Source organism: Neopelma chrysocephalum, unplaced genomic scaffold (assembly GCF_003984885.1).
Source record: "Neopelma chrysocephalum unplaced genomic scaffold, ASM398488v2 Primary Assembly neopelma1_23, whole genome shotgun sequence".
In the NCBI taxonomy this organism is placed as follows: Eukaryota; Metazoa; Chordata; class Aves; order Passeriformes; family Pipridae; genus Neopelma; species Neopelma chrysocephalum.
Genome location: NW_020897691.1, coordinates 27,355,515 through 27,377,036, shown reverse-complemented (window position 1 = coordinate 27,377,036; position 21,522 = coordinate 27,355,515). Strand labels below are relative to the sequence as shown.

The following is a 21,522-nucleotide window of genomic DNA, read 5'->3' as shown; positions in this document are numbered from 1 at the left end:
TTCCCCATCCCATGAGTGCTGCCTTGGACCTGTTTGACAACACCCTCATGTGCACACTGGGGAGGAGCAGCATGGCTTTACAAAGGCTTATTGAAGACACACAAGGCTTAGATCACAACTTAAGAACACACAGAACCAAGAGAATAAAGCACATAGTTACATTGGGGAGCTCTAATTCCCCTGGCGTGTGTAGTATAAACTCTGAAAATGGCATGAATCACCCAGAGCCATAAAGTGGGACTGAAGCCCCATCGTTCAACAGGCAGTGCCTGGATCATCCTTACTCCCCACAGTCGTACAACAACAATCCATAGTCTACCACCCCAATTCTCCTCCTCTGCTAATGATGGATGTCTTACTGGCATTTTCCTCTTCTAATTCCCAGCTATGACTTCATTTGTATTACCCTGGTGTCAGTGGATCCCAGGCACCTCGGTTACCATACAATTGTCTTCAGAGTAGTTCTCACCTTGACATAGCACTTGGGTCTTACCCATGAAGCAGGTTTTTGCTATTCTTTACAGGCTGCCTCAATATACAAGTGAGTGAACGCCAAAATAATGCTCACAGAAAAATTACTCATGCTGGAAATCTGAAATGGTACATGAGTCTTTCCTTCCCAAAAAGGAACTAGAGCTATTTGGATTCCACTCAAGCAAACATTTTCAACAACAGATATGTCTTTTAGACTAAAGCAAAAATTTCCATCAGAAAAGATCCAGTGATATTTTACCAGATTCTTTGATGAAAAAAGACCATCTGGATGTAAAGGTGTTTGATAATTTCAATTTTTAGTCAAATGTGAGTGCCAGTATTCATCTAGAAATAAAAAAGGACAGTGGAGCTTGTTTTCACAGAGAAAATACTGTATTTTTTTAAATTATGTGCACACTTTCATGTAGCATATGTAACTACGTTTATAACTTTGGTTATAAACAATATATCCCACATCTTTATTTCCATCATATATGTTTATCAAGACCAAAGAAAACAGAACAAAATTCTACTGGACCAAATTCAAGAGTCTGTTAAAGCAGGAACATTTCAGTCACATTCTCTGCTCATCTCTACTGCTGATACAGAAAGGGGAGTAGGAGCTTCCCAACACTGTCTCAGAGTTTAGCATCTAAAATGTCAAAAAGGCAAGATCATCTCATTCACCTGAACTCACCTGACTGCAAAGGAACAACATTTTTTGGCATCAGCCCTAAGAGACACAAGGTTCGAGCTGCCTTAATACTTTATGATGGATTTGATATATCAGATTTCTGCAACTCACAGCATTAAAGGATTTAAAATACAATTTAACATCACACTAACAACCCTTCACAAGGCATAGGGTAACAAGACACACTTTGAAATTCAGCTGTCTCTGCATGTGGTGCTACTGATGCTGCATTTGCACATCCTACACAACAATTTCTGAGCAAAGCAAAGAGAGGTCATACACTTAGCTGAAATCACTGGTGAGTAAATTATAATGAAACGTTTCCATTTTGTCAGGATACCATGTTAATTTCAAACAAAACATTTGTTTTTTTAAGAATTATCACAGTGGCTGCGACCTAAGTTTCGAGTTTTCCAGATATGATACATGATTTCAGAGATTTTGTGTGTGTGTGGGGAGAGCATAATGACATAACTCAAAAAGGCATAAATGGGATAGATAATTTAACATTAAAATTCTACAATAAAGCAGTAACCTGCTACTTCTCCTCTTTATTTTTAATATTGCATACCAGTTATATTGATGGGGATCTCAAGCCAGCTTCAGATCACTAACTGCCTGGACAAGAAGCCGGCACATTTTCAGCAAACTGCAACAGATCATCCATAAATATGCCTAAGAGTGTGACCAATTATGACCAAAAGTATAATTTCCCCTACTATATTTTTATTTACAATCTTTCTCTCTTTCACACACAGAGAAATCTATGCTAATTTAAATTATTGGGTTTTCCTCAGTCTGTATATTTGCTTTTTGTTTATGAATATGAATCATCAGCACACAAAACCAGACTGGAGGATAACACCTAGTAGTAGACCATGGATACAGCAGAAGTTCTTGCAGATACAACAGTTTAAGCACAATAAGAATCTGTTTAATTTAAGAATTTACACTTTCATTTATTCTTACTGTGACTGCTGAGTTACAACAATAGTAATTAATTTCTTATTAACTGCAGAATCCAGGAAGTAAGATGGTGAAGCCACCAAGGTTAAGAGGTTCAAACAGTTTGCAGTCTTTTTTGCACACAATTTTCAATAAATCTGGAATAAGAGGAACACAGAGGACCAGCCTGTTGGGCTCCAAATCTTCACTAAGACATTGGGTTGCTCTGGATCAGAGACAAAAAAAAGAAATGGGGGTGAAGAGAAAGACTGTAAGTTGCAATTTTGAAGGCAATATTTACAATGAAAGTAGGTTGAGATGCACACAATGCCTGCATACACTTGCAAAAACCCAGGGAAATTGAGTCATTTGGGGAACATCTGGTCATTTCAACTAACAGTAACTCTAATGTGGGTGATCACCCTTCAGAGATCTGCAATGTTAACTATATTGCTACTTGGAGTGAGAAAGAGAGGAAGAGTTCTTCTTTTCATAGTCCTTCATACATGACAGGACTGAAAAATTAGATAGCTAACAGGGACTCAGGAAGACATCCTCTGGAAGCTAATTCAGTGCAAAGTTAGGCAGCTGAAAGTTGTGGCTCCAGGGGAAACTGAGGCTAGCTAACTGCTCCCTTGACCCAAAAGAAGATTGTATTCTTATCCCCTCCTGTTCTTTGCCATCTCCTAGAGACTTTGTTCCTCCTTTACACTGGCCCTAGCTAATACTATATTCCTTTACAAGCCACTTTAACTCATTGTAAGAAAAGGAAAAACTTAGTCTTTCTGTTGCTTTTTAGTGAGATAATTGACTCAGACAGGCATCTTCACTGGGGATTCACAAACCAGAGGTAAACAGTGAGCCGGGAATATTCAACAGGGATACCCTCCTCCCACATCCAGCTAAGCTATTCAGGCAGTCTGTCCTTGTGAGGCCACAGCTCAGTATAACCCCAACTCAAAATCAGCAGACTGGAAAACATAAGTGCTTCTCCAACTTCATATTATCCAACTTGTGGAGCTGATTATATATATATATTTAAAAAAAAAATAATGGTGCAGATCAGTGATGGTACGTCGAACTCAAATACCTGCAGGCAGTTTAACTAAACTGGGAATTAGTCACTTCACAGATGCAAGCATAATGGACAATTTCAGTGTACTCTCCCTAGACTAATTCTTTTTGAATGTTGAATGCTTCCCTACAGTGGACCAACAGCCCAGTGTATCAGCAAGTATCAGCATGGGTCCAGATATGCATTCTCTAAAATCTGTCTTATCTAAGTTTTCCATTATCTGAACTCTCTCTGTTTATTATTATCATGCAGCACATTTTATCAGCTGCAGACAGGACTGTTCAACAGAAAGGATGTAAGATTGCATAATACAAGTGGTTTAAAATGTAGATGCAGGCTGATAAGAAAAATCCCATTTACCCTGGATAAGACGGTTTAGCCTCCTAAAGAAATAAAAAGCCATCTTGGAATGAAGTAAATCCCTACAAAAAGACAAGTTCGGAAAGAAAACATCAACTCAAATTCATGCTTTGTTGCTGTTATTTACATTTTCACTAAAATCAAACAGTGGTAAATTTGAATTGTAGACTACATCTAAAAATCCTCTGCCTGGAAGACTGTAAACACATAAAATTCAAATCCAAATGAAAACTGGAAAATAGAAACCAATACCAGTCCATAAATACAAGCCAAATAACATAAGCTCCGGAGTCCATTTCTAGCAGTGCTGTGATTACTTAACCAGATGTCAAAAGTACCAGGTAAAAAATAAGAACAGTCTTCTTAAAGGCAGGCAACGTGAAACTTTTAAAACCATAATCCATCTCTCTGAAAATTCATCAGAAACTTGCACTAACAAACCTCCCAGGGCTCTAAAAATGCAAAGTGATGTATGACTGCATTGGAATTCTAAAATTGTCAATTGATGTCCAGGAGATTTTACATACACACACACACGTTATATACATATATATATATATATACACACAAAAATTTTATATAGTTTAAAAAAGTGATCTGTGCCATACAGCAAGCACTTGAAGCTTTGAGAATATGGTGTTCCACCCTTAAGGAGAAGGGAGCACCAAAGATTCTCGGATGCTCATGGTCAAAAGGAATGGCAAAATTCAGAGGGTCCACAAAGGTTTACAGAGTTTTATCAGTAAATTACACGCTTGGCATGGAAATTGGTATGTTAGTCCCTATCCTTCTAGTATAAGCACACAGTAGTGGGTTTTGGATAAAAGGGTAGAGTAAAAGGGAAGAGAGAGAGAGCTGAATTAAAGAGGAATAGAGAGAAATAAAGGAAGAAAGAGAGAAAAAGAGAGATCACAGGTCCTGGCTCCAGCGTTGATCCAACGGGTGTGTCCAGGGCCCTGGAGCGCACATGTGCCCAGGCTTTGTGGTGGTACCTTTATATAGATAAGTTTTCCCCATCCTGGAGATAAGCTTCTTGCTTTTTATGCCAATTAGTTACCATGCTCAGTCCACTCTTCTAGACCTTTCTGAATGTGGGTTGGAGGGCTTTGGGGGTCTTTGGTGGTCTTGTTCCCCCCCCTACAGTGCATGCCCACTGCTCAACCTCATTCCTGTGCTTGCACTGTACTGTGTTGCGCTGATTTCCAGAAGCTTGAACAAAGATGTTTGTCCCAGAAAAGTGCTCCCCTACCTCCATATGTCCCCCTTCTCCAGCCACATCCTGTTCTTTCTCACAGTATATTATTACCAACAATCCTTTGCTGTTATTAACAACAATCCTTGGTTGGCTCCACGGCTATCCAGCTATCGGTGTTTGAGACATACACATTAGCCTCCTTATCTTTTAGGCTTCTATAGGGAACCCACTCTCAGATTTGGCTACTGATTCTTCTCCTGATGATGTGTAGCAATATTACAGAGTCACATGAATGAAAAGTGCTTTGTGAGCCTGGACTTTGCAAGAACTCATGAATATGTGAATCCCATTACACTCATATCATGCTCTGCCCAGTAAAAAATGCTACTGTGTACTGAGGTGCTCTTATTTAAAGCAGCAGCATACTGTGCACCTAAATGCTCCTCCCGATAAAACTAAAAGCCCGAATCCCTGCACAGAGCGAAATACAGAATACTAAAATCTTTCCTCCTTGAAGGGTGAAACAACTGAAAAGTTGGTCGTAATGAGCTTACGTCTACGCAGCAGTTATATTAACGTCTGCTCCTTTCATTTCCTAAAAATGGCATTTAATGCACTAAACACATACTTGTAAAAGTAAATAACCATAAGTTATCACAGGAAGACACACATCAAAGCTATTGTTTCATGTATCTCTTCTAGGTGTTTCATGGAACATGCCTAACACCTTAAAATGTAATAATAATCATGCCTACATATTTCCCAAGAATATAGAAAACACACAACTAAAATGCAGGAAGGGCAATTTGATATAAGCAGTGTTATTAGCATAAGCTAATAATTAACTCAGCAGTTCCAGAGTAATAAAACTGGCCCTTTGCAATTTAATTGTGCAAAATCAACTACAGCTGAAGAAATTATAGTTCATTAATTTATTTTCTAAAAAAGAAAAGGAGAATACTGGTGTCTTTACCTATGAGCCCATTATGAGGTCAGTGGTGAGAGAAATGGGCAGCTTTCTATCTTTGCAATCTCATCCTCTGCCATGAGACACCACCTTTTAAATTTGATTGACATGGTGGTAACACACCTTAAGGAGGAAAAATGGGGTAGGGGGAAAGAGACTATATGTTTCAGAAGCACTCAGGTACAATGGAAGTCCATTTGCCAAGTGACATAGGACAAACTTTTCAAAGTTGTAGATGTGTCTAAAAGACTTACACAGACATTGCCCGAGCAAGATTTCTCAAAGGCACCAATGCGACATAAAGACAAGATAGCTCAGAATTTGAAGTCAGTTATTCTGGCTATTGGTTGATAGTGCACTGCAGCTACTGCGCTCAGAGATTATTGTGATCTACTAATTGCACAAATAGATTCTTTACCGACTGTCTCTTCTGATACACTTCAAGTTTCTGCATATCGGGAAACCGTACAGGTGCTTCGATTATTTGTAAAATCGCATCGCTGAATCCAATATCACATTAATTTGTGCACCTGAAATGGCTGCAGTGTCATGCAGAACCACAAGATACATTAACATTAGGCAGCAGAACTCATAAAATACCTTCACAGGCTCAACTGTGGCATACTGAAAAAAGTCAATATTTCTTGAAGCAGTACTAAAAAGCTCAGCTGTCTGAACAAGTTCTACATTACTCAGTTTTACAGTAACAATTGAGATAAATAACTATAGTGTCAGAAGCCTTATCTTTCAAAACATTTCTGAAAGGACTTTAATTACCTTGCTCTTGTCTGCACTTATTTGATTTTATTTTCCCCCCTAATAACATGTTTATGATCTTTATGAGGATGCTGCTTTTCTGAAGAGTCATGATGCAAAAATCCATAAAGCAGCTAAGACTGAAGAAGATGTTTTGAAAAGACCTCTTCCTCCAGATCCAAAGTGGACTGACCTAAGCTGCTTTCACTTTTCATCATTGTCCTTATGTCAGCAATAAATGTGCCAAAGTTCACACAAGCCCTCCCTAATCCAATTTAAAATGAGCCGGCTTAAATCACAGTGAGACAATTAGCCACAAGAACTGCTACAGGAAGAATGTATCAGTAATATCTTAAACTACCTCAGCTATTTTAAAATTGGGTTTGTCCACACCTCTACTTTAGTAGAGATGTGCATCGTGCTGCCAGAGCACTTTTCAGAGGAAATACAGAGGTCATTTTGGTTCAAGTTGCTTCAACAGTATCAGTACAGTTAACGTAGTACAAAGGGGCAGAGATAAAAATCTGAAAATATTTCAGGCCAAAACCAAGCAGTTTGGTAGCTTACACAGTAGCTGTGGAAAATAGAACTGTATTTAAAAATTTAGAATTAAAAGCAGCCACAAGAAACTAATTTTGTTCTTAAAAAATAAAATGTCCAAGCAGGTCATTCAAGGAAGAAAACAAACCTCTCTGATTTCTGTCTCAAGTTCCTCTTTTGGCATCTAGTGACTCAGGATAAAATACCTGTTCCACTAATATCTATTTATAGTTCTCAAAAAAAACCCAGGAATTTTTTCCCCCAGTATTAAAATTCTCAAATTCAGGAGCAATAACAGCACAGAGTATGTTTCTCTATCTTGTTGCTGTTATTAATTAAGTCCCACTTACTGTTCCTGAATTGCTGTTATTTAGTTGCACTAGATGGGTGTGTTAGAAAGTAATGGAAGATGGATCAACAGCTGTAGTTATTATGAAAATTATGGCAGTACATGAGAGGAATTGCAGCTGCTCAATTCATGCAAATAAGAGCTACTTGACAATGCCTATAATTACACAGTATGTCAAAACAGCATAGCTGGAGTATAAGTAGAGACTACATATTTTAGAAAGCCAAAAGATTTGCATTTCATTATGTTCGCATTTCCTAAACTCCTATTTAGGGATAACAAGATGCACATTCTGTCAACGGGCTCACAAATACAGAAAGGTCTACTGAGTCTCCCAGGTGCATTGTCCTGTCAGTGCTGCAGCTGTCAAACACGGAGTCTCTCTGCATGTTTCCCAGGCATTTGTAATACAGCCTGTGCTCACAGTCAGAGCTGGGGTTTCAGCTCACCGTGTGCTGAGTAGATACGAAGAAAGATCCAGCCACAGCTACTTTCAAAGCAAAGGAAGATTGCTTCCGAGTGGCTCAGACAGTGCAGATACCATCTCCTCTATTCAAAGAGTGTTCCTGATATCTGGCACAGCACTGTAATATTCTAGCTTACTTTGCTTAGTATTGCTTTTGAATGTACCTACTTTCAGCTTGTTCTGGATAATTCCTTTCCCACTTCAGCCACTAAGGCCCTCTTAAAGAGCACATTTCCTTACATAAAAACTTCACTAAAAGCTCCTCATTTTCAGAGAGGCTGCCCAGAGTGCTCATCCTGTTACATCTGTAGGCTATTTGCACATTAGCAATGGTTTATATAAGGCAACATTTGATTATTTTAGTTTCTTCCCATTCCCGTTCTGCCTCTTTAACTAAAGCCCTTTGTTTTTCACTAGTTGTTTCATGCTGGCAAATCCCTGCACGGAAAAAAACAGGGACCCGTTTTTGCTTTCCCCTGTATCTCAAACTCTTGTTTCAAGAATTGTAGAGCACATAGTTACATTACAAATAATAAACCCAGAACAAAAAATATCAGATTAATTAAGAGATTTATTTACTTATTTTTTACTTTTGACATTTACATAAAGAGACACAGGGAGATACATAATTTTGCAGCCCTCCTACCTGTCACTCTGGGGTGAGTTGGACCTACTTGGTTTATAACACAGGTGGTTACTAAAATTGCTTACTGCTCTTGTTTTACATAGCAATTCAAACTGCATAACCTGGCAGTAAATAATCTTTCCTCTGTACTATCAGGACATGCACTTTCCTGTGAAGTCTGCTGACAAAGTCTAGTTCCAATGCCTTGGAACCCAGGGACATGACTCTTGGTAAAAGCGGTACCTCAAGCGTCCCACATTTCAAATGGACAGTCACTAAATCACTGACCCAACATAACAGCTACTCAAATTGTTAGTCTTACCTGAAATCACATGCTGTGGTAAGTTCTGCTCCTCCTCCAAAAGCTTTTCCTTGGACTAGTGCAACACTGATCAAAGGCAACCTACACAAGAGAGTTTTGCAAGCAAAATTCAAGCTTTTAGTCTTTTAGAAATTAGAAAGCAAGTCAACCAAACCATCTCTATAGTAAAAGTTTAGAAAAATATATTGTTCCAATTCATTTAAATAACAACATCTTTGTGGGCAAGCACAATACCAATTCACTTATGTAAAAATTACTATTGCATAATTGATATGGAATCCCAAAATTAAACAGCAAGACAGAGATATCAAATGGAATCAAAACAAAGAAGATCATGTACTGAAAAAATACATGTTATGAAACATACCTGCTATAGATTATACCTGCTATAGATTATATAGACTATCTGCAAGGAGGAGTGACAGGACAGCAACACAAGATTCTACTTTATGCCAGTACACTACAGAAAGCAGCAGAAAGGGACGCAAAGGACTGAAGGGCTGAGTTATCTAAAAATAATGAGATTTACCATGACAGCCTCAACAGCTTCTTCAGAGTGCTACTATCTCAGCGATCAACAAAACTTTTTTCTTTTTTTTTTTGAGAACAAAACCATTTAAGGAAAGTAGCAATCTGTTACCTTTGTTGGTGTGGTATTTAATCATGTTCAAGGTAATTCAAAGGACAGAGGGAAGGAAGAGTATGTTTCCCCACTGCCATTTTGAAATGAATACTAATGAACAGTGACTTTGGATAAGCCAAGTTCCCTAAGAAATGAAGACAATTGGTTAGTCACAGAATTTGCACGCTGATACAGCTGTTTCATCTTTTACTATGAAGAAACATTTAACTTATTGAGCAGTTTTCAAACCACATTCAAAAGTCAGCTTCCCGATCGTGACCACATGTTTGGTTTTAGTTCTACTTTAACAGAAGCACCAATACTTTCTTTTGGCCCAAGTTCACTTACAAGCTGCAGCATGCTTCATACAATACATGGCACGTGAACCCACTGGAAGAGGGCAGCCTCATTTTTCCTGTGGTTTATGACAAACCAGAAGACATGGGTCCAAGACCCCTACATCCACACTTTGATCCATTCAAGGCATCTCTTTCAGGATCACAGTCAGCATCAGCTCTCTCTGAGGGAGACTAACCCCATCTACAACAGATGTCCCCAGAGAGCAGCTCACTGCTCCCCCTGAAGCACTGCTTCAATGTCTGCTAAGTCAACACACCTGAGGTGTGGGGGGGTTAATCTTCACACACATCCTCCTCTGCTTTGCATTTTGATTATATGGAGACTCAAATTGATTCCAATCCTGAGGATTCCTTATAGTACTACTACTATAAGTCTCCTGGGCAATTTTACAGATAAAAATGTTAATTCATAACACTTTCTCATATAGATTATTTGAAAAGAAAGAATATTTGAAAACAAAGAGTATTTATCTTCAAAGAGCGCTGAGCAGAAAAAACACAGACTTTACCACTAATGGATTTAATAGGGAAGCTAAATTTGAAGGAATGGAAAAAGTGTTTTTCAGAAGTGCCAGATGGTAAAACTGAATACATTCCTCTTATGAAGTGGGAAGATTAAATAGATATATCAAACAAACGTTACCTGTGTAGGCTGCATAAGCTGTCCCTGCTTGTTATTTAAGAGCTACCAACTTTCACAGAGTTATAGAAGTCAGTTCCTGAAAATTTGAGGGCCTAGATTTCCTTAACTCTAGGTATCTCTTAGCTCTACACATGTAAGCCTAGGTTGGTTTTTCCTGTTCTGATCTCTGGTAAGTCTAATAGTTGCAAAATTTCAAGGTCTAATTTTAATCCATAAATACCTACCTGATTAACATGTGTGAATGCAAGGTCTGGGATTCAAAATTACATACTTAAAACTGTGTATTAAACTTTAAACATCTCATTAAAGAGTTAGCTAACATACATTCCAATACTTATAATTACTTCATAAAGAAGGGTAAATAAAATATATTACCTCATAAGTCTGGTTAAGGTGTTTTGCATAAACATGCACATATTCATCCCATCCTACAAAGAATAAGAAATTAAAAAACATTAAGTGATCTTAATATGAAGCAATTAAACACACAGATGGAGAAGACAGGAGTAAGTATTCTTTATATTTAACTTTAGCTGGGTTTTTTCTCTTTGGTTCATCTTGCTCAAATTCCAGTCCAACCCCACTATGCGCAAATAAAAAACTGAGTATAAATTAGGTCAAAAAAATAAAATCAGACCTCAATCAACTTATATAAACTTCAGTTATTATTAAGCCACCATTAAAGTAATTGCAAAAGGAAGACTCTTCTTATTTCATCCTTTATGTTTTAGTTCACCTTGGAACCAACAGTCAATAAGGTAAAATTGTTGCCTTCTAAGCTGTACAAGAACTAAAGGGCTCCAAATAAAGTAAGTTGCTGCTACGTTCAAACCAAATATTTCTTCCTACAACGTGTAATTAAAATGTGGAAAACTTGGCAGCAGGGTATTACATCCTCTACATGAATTCAAGAACAACTATATAAACTCATGACAGAAAAAGTGGCAAAAGGTTATTACATAGAAGGTAACACCTCTAGCTCTAGAAGTCTTAGTCACAAGTTGCTGGGGACTAAAAGAATATTTTAAAGCTGAATCATTATCTATCTGCCTCCCCTGTTATTACACTCTTTCTCAGACATCTATTATTAACCAGGAACTTGACAAATAACTGGGTTAAATGACTCAGTATCACCCTGTTCGTATACATACTGAATTGAACTACACATACCATTTACTACAGATTAAATAAAAAAAAAGTTTGGACACTGCAGAAATAAAAAACCCTGTAGGTAACAATTTCAGCATGTCTTTTAAATCACAAGTAAAAATAAAAAAATCCAAGCAAACCAAAACCAACAAACATTTCTTTATTGGAATTTAATAATTTCTAAAACAACGTTTTACAGGGGTTGGCAAGTTAAAGAATCTGCCTGAATTAAAAGCTTCTGACTCATGCTCCAGGAAAAGAAAAGATACCCAGTAAGTCTCCAGTACATCTTTGGAGTAGGATCTTGAAATAATAGTAGGTCAATTTCAGGTGCTACTCTGTCCAAAGTGAAACAGCATTATGGTGTATAGGCACAGATCTCTGGCAGATATAAGCTGCCACAACAATCACTATACAAGAACCAGTGAATTCAGTTTTATTACACTAAAGGCCTGCTTGAAAATTTCAGCACATATTGATCTACAAAGAGGCTTTTAGTTATGACTCTAGCCATCTACACCCATTAAGAACAGTAGCAATATCTCCATTCTAAATTAAAGAACATGATAGCTATTTTAATAGCTAAGTTCAAAACCTACACAAACATACAAGATATCAGTTCTCAGACACAGACTTGCACCATTCCCATACTATAACTGTCAGGATGAAGCTGCATGAAAGCTTTTCAGAAAACATAATTTTCCACTTCATCACAGCAGAGTCCTTGCATTGAAACTGGCCCTCTCAACTCATGTTGAAATCCAAAATGGTGATTAAAGATTAATTCCAGAACAGACCAGCTTGATAAACACAATTATGACTGAGCAGACAAAAGGTCTTCATACTCTCAGGTGGTAGAGAGATTACTGTGTAACCCATGGAAAAAATGCCCACACAGAAAACACTCTGAAAAAAAAAGAATCACAATTTCTTGAGTCCTGGCCAATACACCCTTCAAGACTTCCTGATTGTAGTGGGTTTCTGTGGCTGGGTTTTGGTAGCAGGGGGGCTACAGGGGTGGCTTCTGTTAGAAGTTGCTAGAAGCTTCCCCTGTCCCGTGGAGCCAATGCCAGCCGGCTCCAGGATGGACTTCCTGCCGCTGGCCAAGGCCGAGCCAATTAGAAGTAATAGTAACGCCTCTGTGATAACACATTTAAGAACAAAAGATTGTTGCGCAGAAGAAATTCCAGCCAGGGAAGAGTGGAGTGAGAACATGGGAATAACAATGTAGACATCAAGGTCAGTGCAGAAGGAGGGGGAGGAGTGCTCCAGGTGCCAGAACTGTGGCCCCTGCAGCCTGTGGTGCAGACCATGGTGAAGGAGGTTGTCCCCCTGCAGCCCATGGAGGACCATCGGGGTGCAGAGACCCACCTGCAGCCCATGGAGTAAGTGGATGCATGAAGGAGGCTGTGACCCCGTGGGAGGCTCAGGATAGAGTGGGGTCCTGCCGGAGACCTGGGGCCCGTGGAGAGGGAAGCCCACACTGGAGCAGGTTTTTCCCGGGTAGGACTTGTGGCCCCTGTGGGGGACCCACGTCAGTACAGCTCATTCATGAAGCACTGCACCCCATGGAGGAGTGACCCACAAGACAGCAGTTTGGGAAGAGCTGCTGCCCAAGGGGTCGACTCAGGCTGGAGAAGTCCATCAAGGACTGTCTCCCATGGGAGGGACCCCACAGGAGCAGGGGAAGGACTCCTCTCTCTGAGCAGCAGCAGAAACAACAACTGACCGTAACCCCCATTCCCTGTCTCCCTGAACCACTGGGGGGAGGAAGAAGAACATGGAAGGAAGGAGGGGTGGGGGGAAGGTGTTTTTTTAAGACTGTTTTATTTCTCACTCTTTGGCTCTTATCCTGTTAGTAATAAATATAAGTACTACCCCCACTTTGAGTCTCGTTTTGCCTGTGAAGGTAATCAGTAAGTGAGCTCTCCCAGCTCTTATCTCTACTCATGAATTCTTAGCTGGTTTTTTTTTCTCTCTCCTGTCCAGTTGCAGAGGGAGAGTGAGAGAGTGGCTTTAGTGGGTACCTGGTATCTGGCCAGGGTCAACCCACTATACTGATAAGAAAAATAAGGCTACTATTCAGATAAAATACTCTAAGAGATATTCATTGCAGTCTAGTGGAATAATTATATTTTCAGTTCTAATACTGTCCTTGAAGTAAGAAGAAATCTAATACGCAGAAAAGGAGGTAAAATATAGTATGCAGTACATATGGAAGAAAAGGATTAATAGCTTGCAGTGGGGCTAGGGGAGACAGGGAAGAAGAAAGTCATCTTCATAAAGTAGAAAACTGTAACACTGGCTCTTATTGCTGCAGGAGCTTACAGTCCACTTTCGTGACAGATAGAACAGTATTTCCAGATTATCTCCAACTGCTCCAAAGTCCTCCCTCCATGGCTTACTTCTTGGGAACCTCTGTCCTAGGGCTTCTAGACTAGGACCAAGGAAAGCAAAATTCTCCTTCATGCCTTCTTTCTCTCATCTGTCCTTTCAAGAGCCACTCCTGCTTTTCGGGTAGCCAGCTTTTCAAGTCTCACTCCAGAATGAGGTTCTCACTCTTGGGAACCAGGCTTACAAAAACAGAAAGAAAAGTATTTTTTTCTTTAAATTCCACTACTCATTTGCCTTCTGTGATTTGGTTACATAATGTTAGCAAGTCTGCAAAGAAGAACAGGCAGGGGACCTGAGGTATTGTTTCACAGTTAGAAACAACTGAACATGCGAGAAGGTGGAAAAGAGAGAAGAATAAAGAGGAAGAGGAGGATGAAGGGCCACTAGGGGGCATGAAAATCCTTCAGCATTCTGAGCCATTATTCTGCCTATCCTGCACCACAAGGAAAAGCAAACTGGATTTAAAATCATGAAAAATACAATCTTCCCTCAACCAACTGGTTGAACAAAAGTGTTTTCTGCAATTAGTAAATGCTATGGACTAAAGAAGCCTTGCAAAAAAAGAAAAAAAAAAGAAAAAAGAAGAGAAAAATATACCAGTTCAAGGCATGAAGCTATTCACTATTTTTTTTCCTTAGAGATGCCTGTGGACAGAAAACTTAACCTGAAACCACAAAAAACTCTCTCACCTGCAGCAATCTAGAGAGAAGAGTTCTGTAAGACTAAAGAACAGCAAATGCTGTTCCATATTTTATTAAAGCTTTATTTAATATAACTATTAAATCCCAGCAAATAGACAGTTTAGGATCTTGCTATTATAAACAAACTCTCGTTAAAAGATAAATAGCTTGAACTCTCCAAAGGAAATAGAAAGCAACTATGTTTAACTATTCGTGGAGCATTTCTAGTGAGTTTTAGACTTTATTTCAATACTAGCATGAGATCTAGATTCTGTGCAAAGAATTTTCAATGAAGTTATAATTAATACCTATACATTTAATTTTGCCCATTATATCTGTTATGGACTCTAATCCTTACAAGAGCCCTCTCTGCCACTGCAGTGGCTCCAAGTAATTTATGTAAACATACAGAGAGAATACTAAACATATGGAAGCAGAATCACTGAGATTTACTGAATGCAGAACTCTGAAGGAAAGCCTAGACTGAAGATAAGAAAAGAACTGGCCTTGCTTGGTTTCAACTCCTTTTCTGTTGCTATAATGCTAAAATAAGCAGATTTTAAAAAAGACAATTAAAAAAAAATCATAGATACATCTATATTTTTAAAATTACCAGTGCTTATAAAGTATCCAAATGAAAACTCCCTCAAAACCATTTATACCTATAAAGCATGAAATTTCCGTATTAAGAAAAGAGCATCTCTCATGGCGTTCCCCAAAAGCAACAAAGTGTCCTATACCCTTTGAAAACTGGACTGTCCTACATATTTTACCAGGCTAGAATTTGGGGGGTCTATGACATTTAGTTTCATCAACAGAAAAAAATCATCACTGAAGACAAATACCAGTTTAACAAGTTTTTGTGTTGGTGTTCGTACTGGAATGTCCAATTAAAAGTTTAATTTGTGTGGTTAAATCCTGAAACTTGAAGCGGCCACAGAAAAGCACCAGGATGTCAGTTACCACAACTGCAAACCAGAACAGGAAGACCCCCTTCTCCTGCAGCTGATAAAGTCCTATTTTACACAGGGCCAAGTACCACACATTAATCCATAAAAAGAATTGCAGCACATGTGAAAGTTGCCAAACGAGTGATGAGCAAAAAATTGCCATCAAACCCCTAACCTCTTCAACCCCATAGTTACACACAAAACTTACCTGACTCAAGTACAGCACAAGAATTGCATCTGTCCTTCCATTTTATGCAGTTCCAAGCACAGTTTTGACAAAACAGAAACCTTTCTGTAATAGCAGCCATGCCACTTAAATTTGCTTTTTTACTTTAGAGTATATGAAAAATTATTACTTGAAACATCAAACTACAGAAGCACTGCTTATCTGATGTGTAAATTCACTATATACTGCTCTGAGAAACTGAAATTACATTTTTAAAAGAAAAGACTAAAAAGAATATGTAGGAATTTACAGTTATGAATCAATTACAATAACATTTAAGTCACAGCTTAAAGGGGCTGCTAGCGTTTTTTCAAGCATTAAAAGCTCCATTCTGTGGCATGTAAAATTGCAGCAGAAGTGTAGTGCAATTCCTCTGTTTAAAAAGAATCTCAGAAAGCTCATTTTTCTCCAAAACCATAATGAGTATTAATACTTGCCTGGGAGTTGGATATTTCTTTGACAGCATTCAAATCTGATCCTGAGCAAAATGTGTTTCCTGCACCATAGACGATAAGGCCTTTGCCATCCGTCCAGTTTTCCAGTTCAGTTATCCTCTCCTGGAGTTCTACCATCATAGTACCTGTCACAAGTGGGGAGAAGCAAAATTTTTAACAGGAAATTATTATCACTATCATTTTTTGTGTTACATTTTCCACCAATAAAACCAAATCAGAATTAATAAGTGATAGGCTTAAAACCACAAGGGAAAGTATCCTGCACACAAGCACTGACATACATTTTTTCATCAAGGGTGCACTTCCTGAAATTCTGAAGGATGTTCTGCATGAATGGTATTTGTGTTCCACTCAAAAAAACCCCCAAAACAAAATAACCAACAACAAAACAAAGCAAAAACAAAACAAACAAGCAAACAAAAAAACCCTCTTTATTTGATTTATTCCTGTTTGCAATTGCATACATTCTGGACACATGAACTTACTTCTTTCCATCCAGATCCGTCCAACTAGTTATTTTGAAGTTTCTGCCATTTCACCCTGCTCAAAGAATTGGCAGAGAACAGAAAAGAACCATGTGCAAGGTGGGCTCAAGGCATAACCAGTTATTGTTAACAAAGATTCCTAAAAAAAGGCCAAAGACCAAACTGTGTTGGAGGTCAAAGACATTTAGAAGTATCCATCCAAAAGAAAATAAAGATATATTTGAAAATAGGAGCAAAGTATCTTTTAGATTTTAAAAAAATCAACTTTCTAAAATGTCTTTCATTCCCTAGCTGGAACCTTTATAGAAAGGATCCCTTTACAAAGTATGTCATTGAACTAGCTTTTTATTTCTAGCTTAAACACCATATTCTCATATATTTGCTTAAGTACCCTTCCTGACAGAGAATTCTACAAACTCGTGTTCCTAAAGCTCATCCTAGACTGCGGCATCTTCCACACCAAGGGAGCTTACCCTACATTAACTTAAAGCTCTTCCTGTCTAAATGCCTATGACTCTGTCCAATTATATTCTTAAGAGGAAATATTTACAGAAACTAATTACAGAAAGCAAGCTACATACAGGCTGATTACACTCAGCTTTACCCTCATTTGACAAGAATTTAGATGGACAGGCCTACCTTCTTCAGATAAAAATGTGCTTTTGATTAATACTATCAAGAGCTCTCATCTGCTAAGAGTGTTGCTTTTTTAACTCTATGCCTGCATGCACAGGACTCATCCTGTTCTGAAAATGCCTGTTAGCAGTCAACCCATGGGAGATTTATTTTTCCTTCCTGTTTGTTTTTCTTGCACTTCCTTATGAAGTAAGCTTCCCAGCACCAGATCAAGAGTGAACACTTAGTCAAGCACTTCCCCCTTAGGCTTGGTCTCAGCCACTGAAATAGCACGTTTTGACAATGTTTCTGAGGAGGCCGATAATTAAGTGGACATTACATATTATATACCAGAATGAAACTGGTTTTTTAACCCACTATCAAATCCAGACAATGATCCTCTAACAAATCCCTGCAGTTTTGCCAGTTCCTTTCCCTTCTGTATTTATAATTTGGCAATGCTTTTTGTGTGCAGCACATTACATTTGCTTTCATTGAATTTAACCTTGCTTATCTTGAGCTCTTTATAGCAAGATCACTTTGAACGTCACACCTCTTCTCCAAAGAATAATCTTGCAAGTGTGAGAGACTGAAATGTTATGGTTAATGACTTAAACATTGTTAAGAAGGACTTTTGTCCACTGTAGCAAACTGCAAAGATGACCATTGAAGCCCACTTCCTGCCAGAATATGCCTCCTGGATTTCAGGGAATTGGACTGTTCCACCTGATAGGAACTTGAGGTAAGATAAAGGTGGTCCAAATCATCCCAGGTCTGAGAAGAAGTAAACAAGGGTGGGGACAAGAATGTAAATCCAAACTCAGCAGCTGTGTTGAAAATCAGCTTGGGGGGGAGGAGGAGAGTTTTTGGGTCTGTGATGGCGAAATCTCTCTTCTTAAGACAGAGGGAGTAAAAACCCATCCTTCCTTGCACAAACTGGCTCAGTTGTAAACCTCCCCCACAGACAGGTGGTATTTTCTACTTAATCTGTCTTTCTGTCAGTCTCTTTCTCTCCCCTCGTCTTTCTCTTTTCTATTTCTTTCTATCTCTTTCTCTCTATCTCACATTTACTGTTAAATAAACCTGGACTATTGACTTCAGCATATGGGGTCATCTACACCTTAATTTGGGCAGAGGCCTCTCTCTAATAATTTTAATAACAGATCTTAACGGCAAGCTCTCCCAGTTTGGGGTCATCTGAAAATTTCAGGACTTCATCTTCTATTTTATCATCTAAGCCATGAATAAAAATACTGAGCAGAATTAGGCCTAGATGAGATTTTTGTGGGTCTTCATTTGAAATGCTTTTCCAGACTGATGGTGCACTTAGCAACTTTTCTGCAAATGCTGTTCAAACGTGTGCATTAACCCTGTGGATTTCACTCATTGCTTATTTGACAAGTCTTCTTACTAGAAAGGTATTTGGGCTGGCATCCAGGCTTTGCTAGTGTCAAATACAGCACAAACACTGTTCTTTTAATAGACAAAGCAGTGAGGTATTGAAGAGTCTTTCCACACAGTATTCCAAGCCAAAAATGAAATGAAGGAACTGTATAAGCCCTTTACATGCAATAGCTCAGAACAAGAGACATTGGCCAGAGCCTGTCCCATTCTCCTGGCACAGGATCCCTTCCATTCCTGTCAACACTGAACTATTATTTTACCAACAGATATAGTCCATGATGTTTGATATAATGATGAGGACACAACACTAAAGCAAATCCTCATTCAGCCAGTCTTGTCTTTCAGTATTTGATACCACTAAGCTCATACTCTTTAGAGAACTAAATCTACTTGGAATAATAATTTGTTTGCATCTTAACTATAATCTGAGAATAAGTGCTTTAAAGTAAATTCTAGAAAATAACATTATCATCATTATTATCTAATTCCTACAGGCTGGCTTTCTTCTCTTTTAAATTACATTCAAGTTTCGTTCAGTGATTGGTTGGGCTGCTGAAATTGGTTCCACCAGGCTTAAACTGACATTATTACCATTTGTTTCCAAAGAGACCATTTCAAACACATGGCTATCAGATTCCAATTAAGAAGAGAAAAAAGGCATAACAACCTCCATATTGCCCATTAGCAATTTGCCAACAATTTTGTTCTGTTTTTGATTTCATGAGTTGCTCAAGCTTAGAATAAACACAATTCCTTCGAGATAAAAAACTGCTGTGTAAAGTAAATGCCTGGAAAATAGAATCTCCCTCAACAGTTTAATGATATGTTGTGGCTTTCTAAAGGAAGCGTACATGTATGCATAAATTCACATATACCACTATTCAGAAGCTCAGAGACACAAAATCAACAGAATTTATTTGCAGGGTGAAGCGGGGTGGGTCAGTAGATCTACAGGCTCTGGCTGATGAAATCAACCATGTCCTGCTGGGGCAATTTAGGGGCTCCTTGAAGAGTATTATTTGATAGACAACAGACGGAAAAGGATCAGGTTCTTGGTTGTCCCTCAGCAACTACAGTTTACAGACAGTAATGTTAAAGTGAAATGAAGAGCAAGATAAATTAAGATGCCATACCACTAACTGCAGCGGCCAAAAGGCCAGCCTGATTTTGCTTCTACTGTCCCTCCTGTTACAACAAAAGTCTCTAGCAGAGGTGTACAGCAGAAAGAAGCACTATTTCTTGAACTGCCACAGTAAGATTTTCCAGAGCAAATTTTTGTGGCTACTACCTAGCAGAATGGAGTACTGCTCTCTACAGGGCTCTACACACTGCTGTAAAACAGAACTGCCTGATCCCATGGCTCATTTGTCATATGCTAATTAGGGTCTGAGACAAAGACAAAACTATTCATTTCCTCAGCAGTTTTTGTAGGTCCTCTTTGCTACTAGAGCATCTAATTCACATACACTAATATGTTATTTTCACAGCAGTCTATAAGAAGAGAAGAGATTATTTTACAGACCACTAACTGAGCCAGAGAGAAAATATCTACTAATTTGGGTGCTTGAGATGTGTGATATGATTTCAGTGCATTAACATTATATAGAACATTGTGTAGGCAAAGAACAGCTATCAGTTGCCTAAATGGCAGCTGCACCTGCTCAGCACTTCAACATATCAATTCTGAGCCCCTTCTGCCAAGCACATAGAAAACAGTTGTAAGTTTCTATTAAAGTTTAGTTTAAGCAATTTGACTTTTACTACACCTGATCTCCATAGCAGACTGGGCTTTATCTGTTCTTTCTCCTTTTGCTATTACATCTCATTTCTCATGCCCCTTTCAACTTCCACAACAAATAAGCTAAGAGAACAGTCTACGAAGTGCAGATTACACTGTTTTGAGTCAAAAACGGAAACCAATCTGCAGTAAAAGAGGAAACTACAATGTAATTGTGATTGTATAACAGCATGAATGCTGAATTCTCAAGTTAGGTAATGATTTTATATATGAGCTTTCGAAGGGAAACAAAAGAAGGCAGACACATCTAGGGGCATTACCACCAATTCTGTTGCTCTACTAGGTTCCTTTCAGCTAACAATCATTAGTTGAAAGGCAAGCGGCTCTACACTTTGTTAGTGTTGCAAGTGTACTTGCTCGCAGCAAAAGAGTAGTGAGAGTTGGGCAAGAAAACAGAACAGCAAAAAAGAAATTAACAAGATTACACAAATTACAAAATATTAAGAGATAAAGACATTCTTAAAGGTTTCTGCACAGCTCCAGCTAAAGCAGATTCAGACCCTCAACCTGTGCCACTCATGTCTGAAGAGAACGACATAAATTGGAATATTCTAGACAGTTAAGGAGAGACAGCAAATATATTCATCTTGGAGAACAAAAAACCTCTCTCACAATACAAGATTAATAAAATAGGGCAATTGGTTTTAATAGATAAGTATTGTCCAGTGTATAAACATATTACATAGATCACTGACCCACAACAGCTGAGAATACCCAGCTCATCTGATCTTTAATTAACCAGTCATTAATATTTATAACATAAGGCAAATGAAGAAGAAATGGAAGCCAGTTTGGGTGAGCGAAAAAGATGAGACTACAGAAGGTTAAGTTACAGGGAAATAAAGTGTAATATATATATAAGTATATAAGTAAAGAATAAAGAAGTAAACTCAGTCATTCCACACCACCTACATAACAAAGATGGTATCTTCTCACCCCCACAAAAATGCCCTCAATGTTTCCAGAGCAGTGAT

At 38.4% G+C, this 21,522-nt stretch overlaps 1 protein-coding gene across 7 annotated transcripts in view; it reads right to left on the bottom strand.

Annotated features, from left to right (window-relative positions):
* The window catches only part of ECHDC1 (ethylmalonyl-CoA decarboxylase 1), a 46,609-nt gene that overhangs the window by 14,149 nt on the left and 10,938 nt on the right, over window positions 1-21,522 (bottom strand). For 6 of the 7 annotated variants that reach the window (XM_027691676.1, XM_027691650.1, XM_027691660.1 and 3 more), the window contains 3 exons: window positions 16,229-16,371; window positions 10,768-10,820; window positions 8,769-8,849 (listed from right to left, as the gene is read on the bottom strand). In XM_027691676.1, coding sequence (XP_027547477.1) covers window positions 8,769-8,849; window positions 10,768-10,820; window positions 16,229-16,371 — 277 coding nt within the window. Of the gene's footprint in view, window positions 1-8,768; window positions 8,850-10,767; window positions 10,821-13,817; window positions 14,088-16,228; window positions 16,372-21,522 lie in introns of those variants that run through there. The other variant, XM_027691701.1, reaches the window with a different exon arrangement.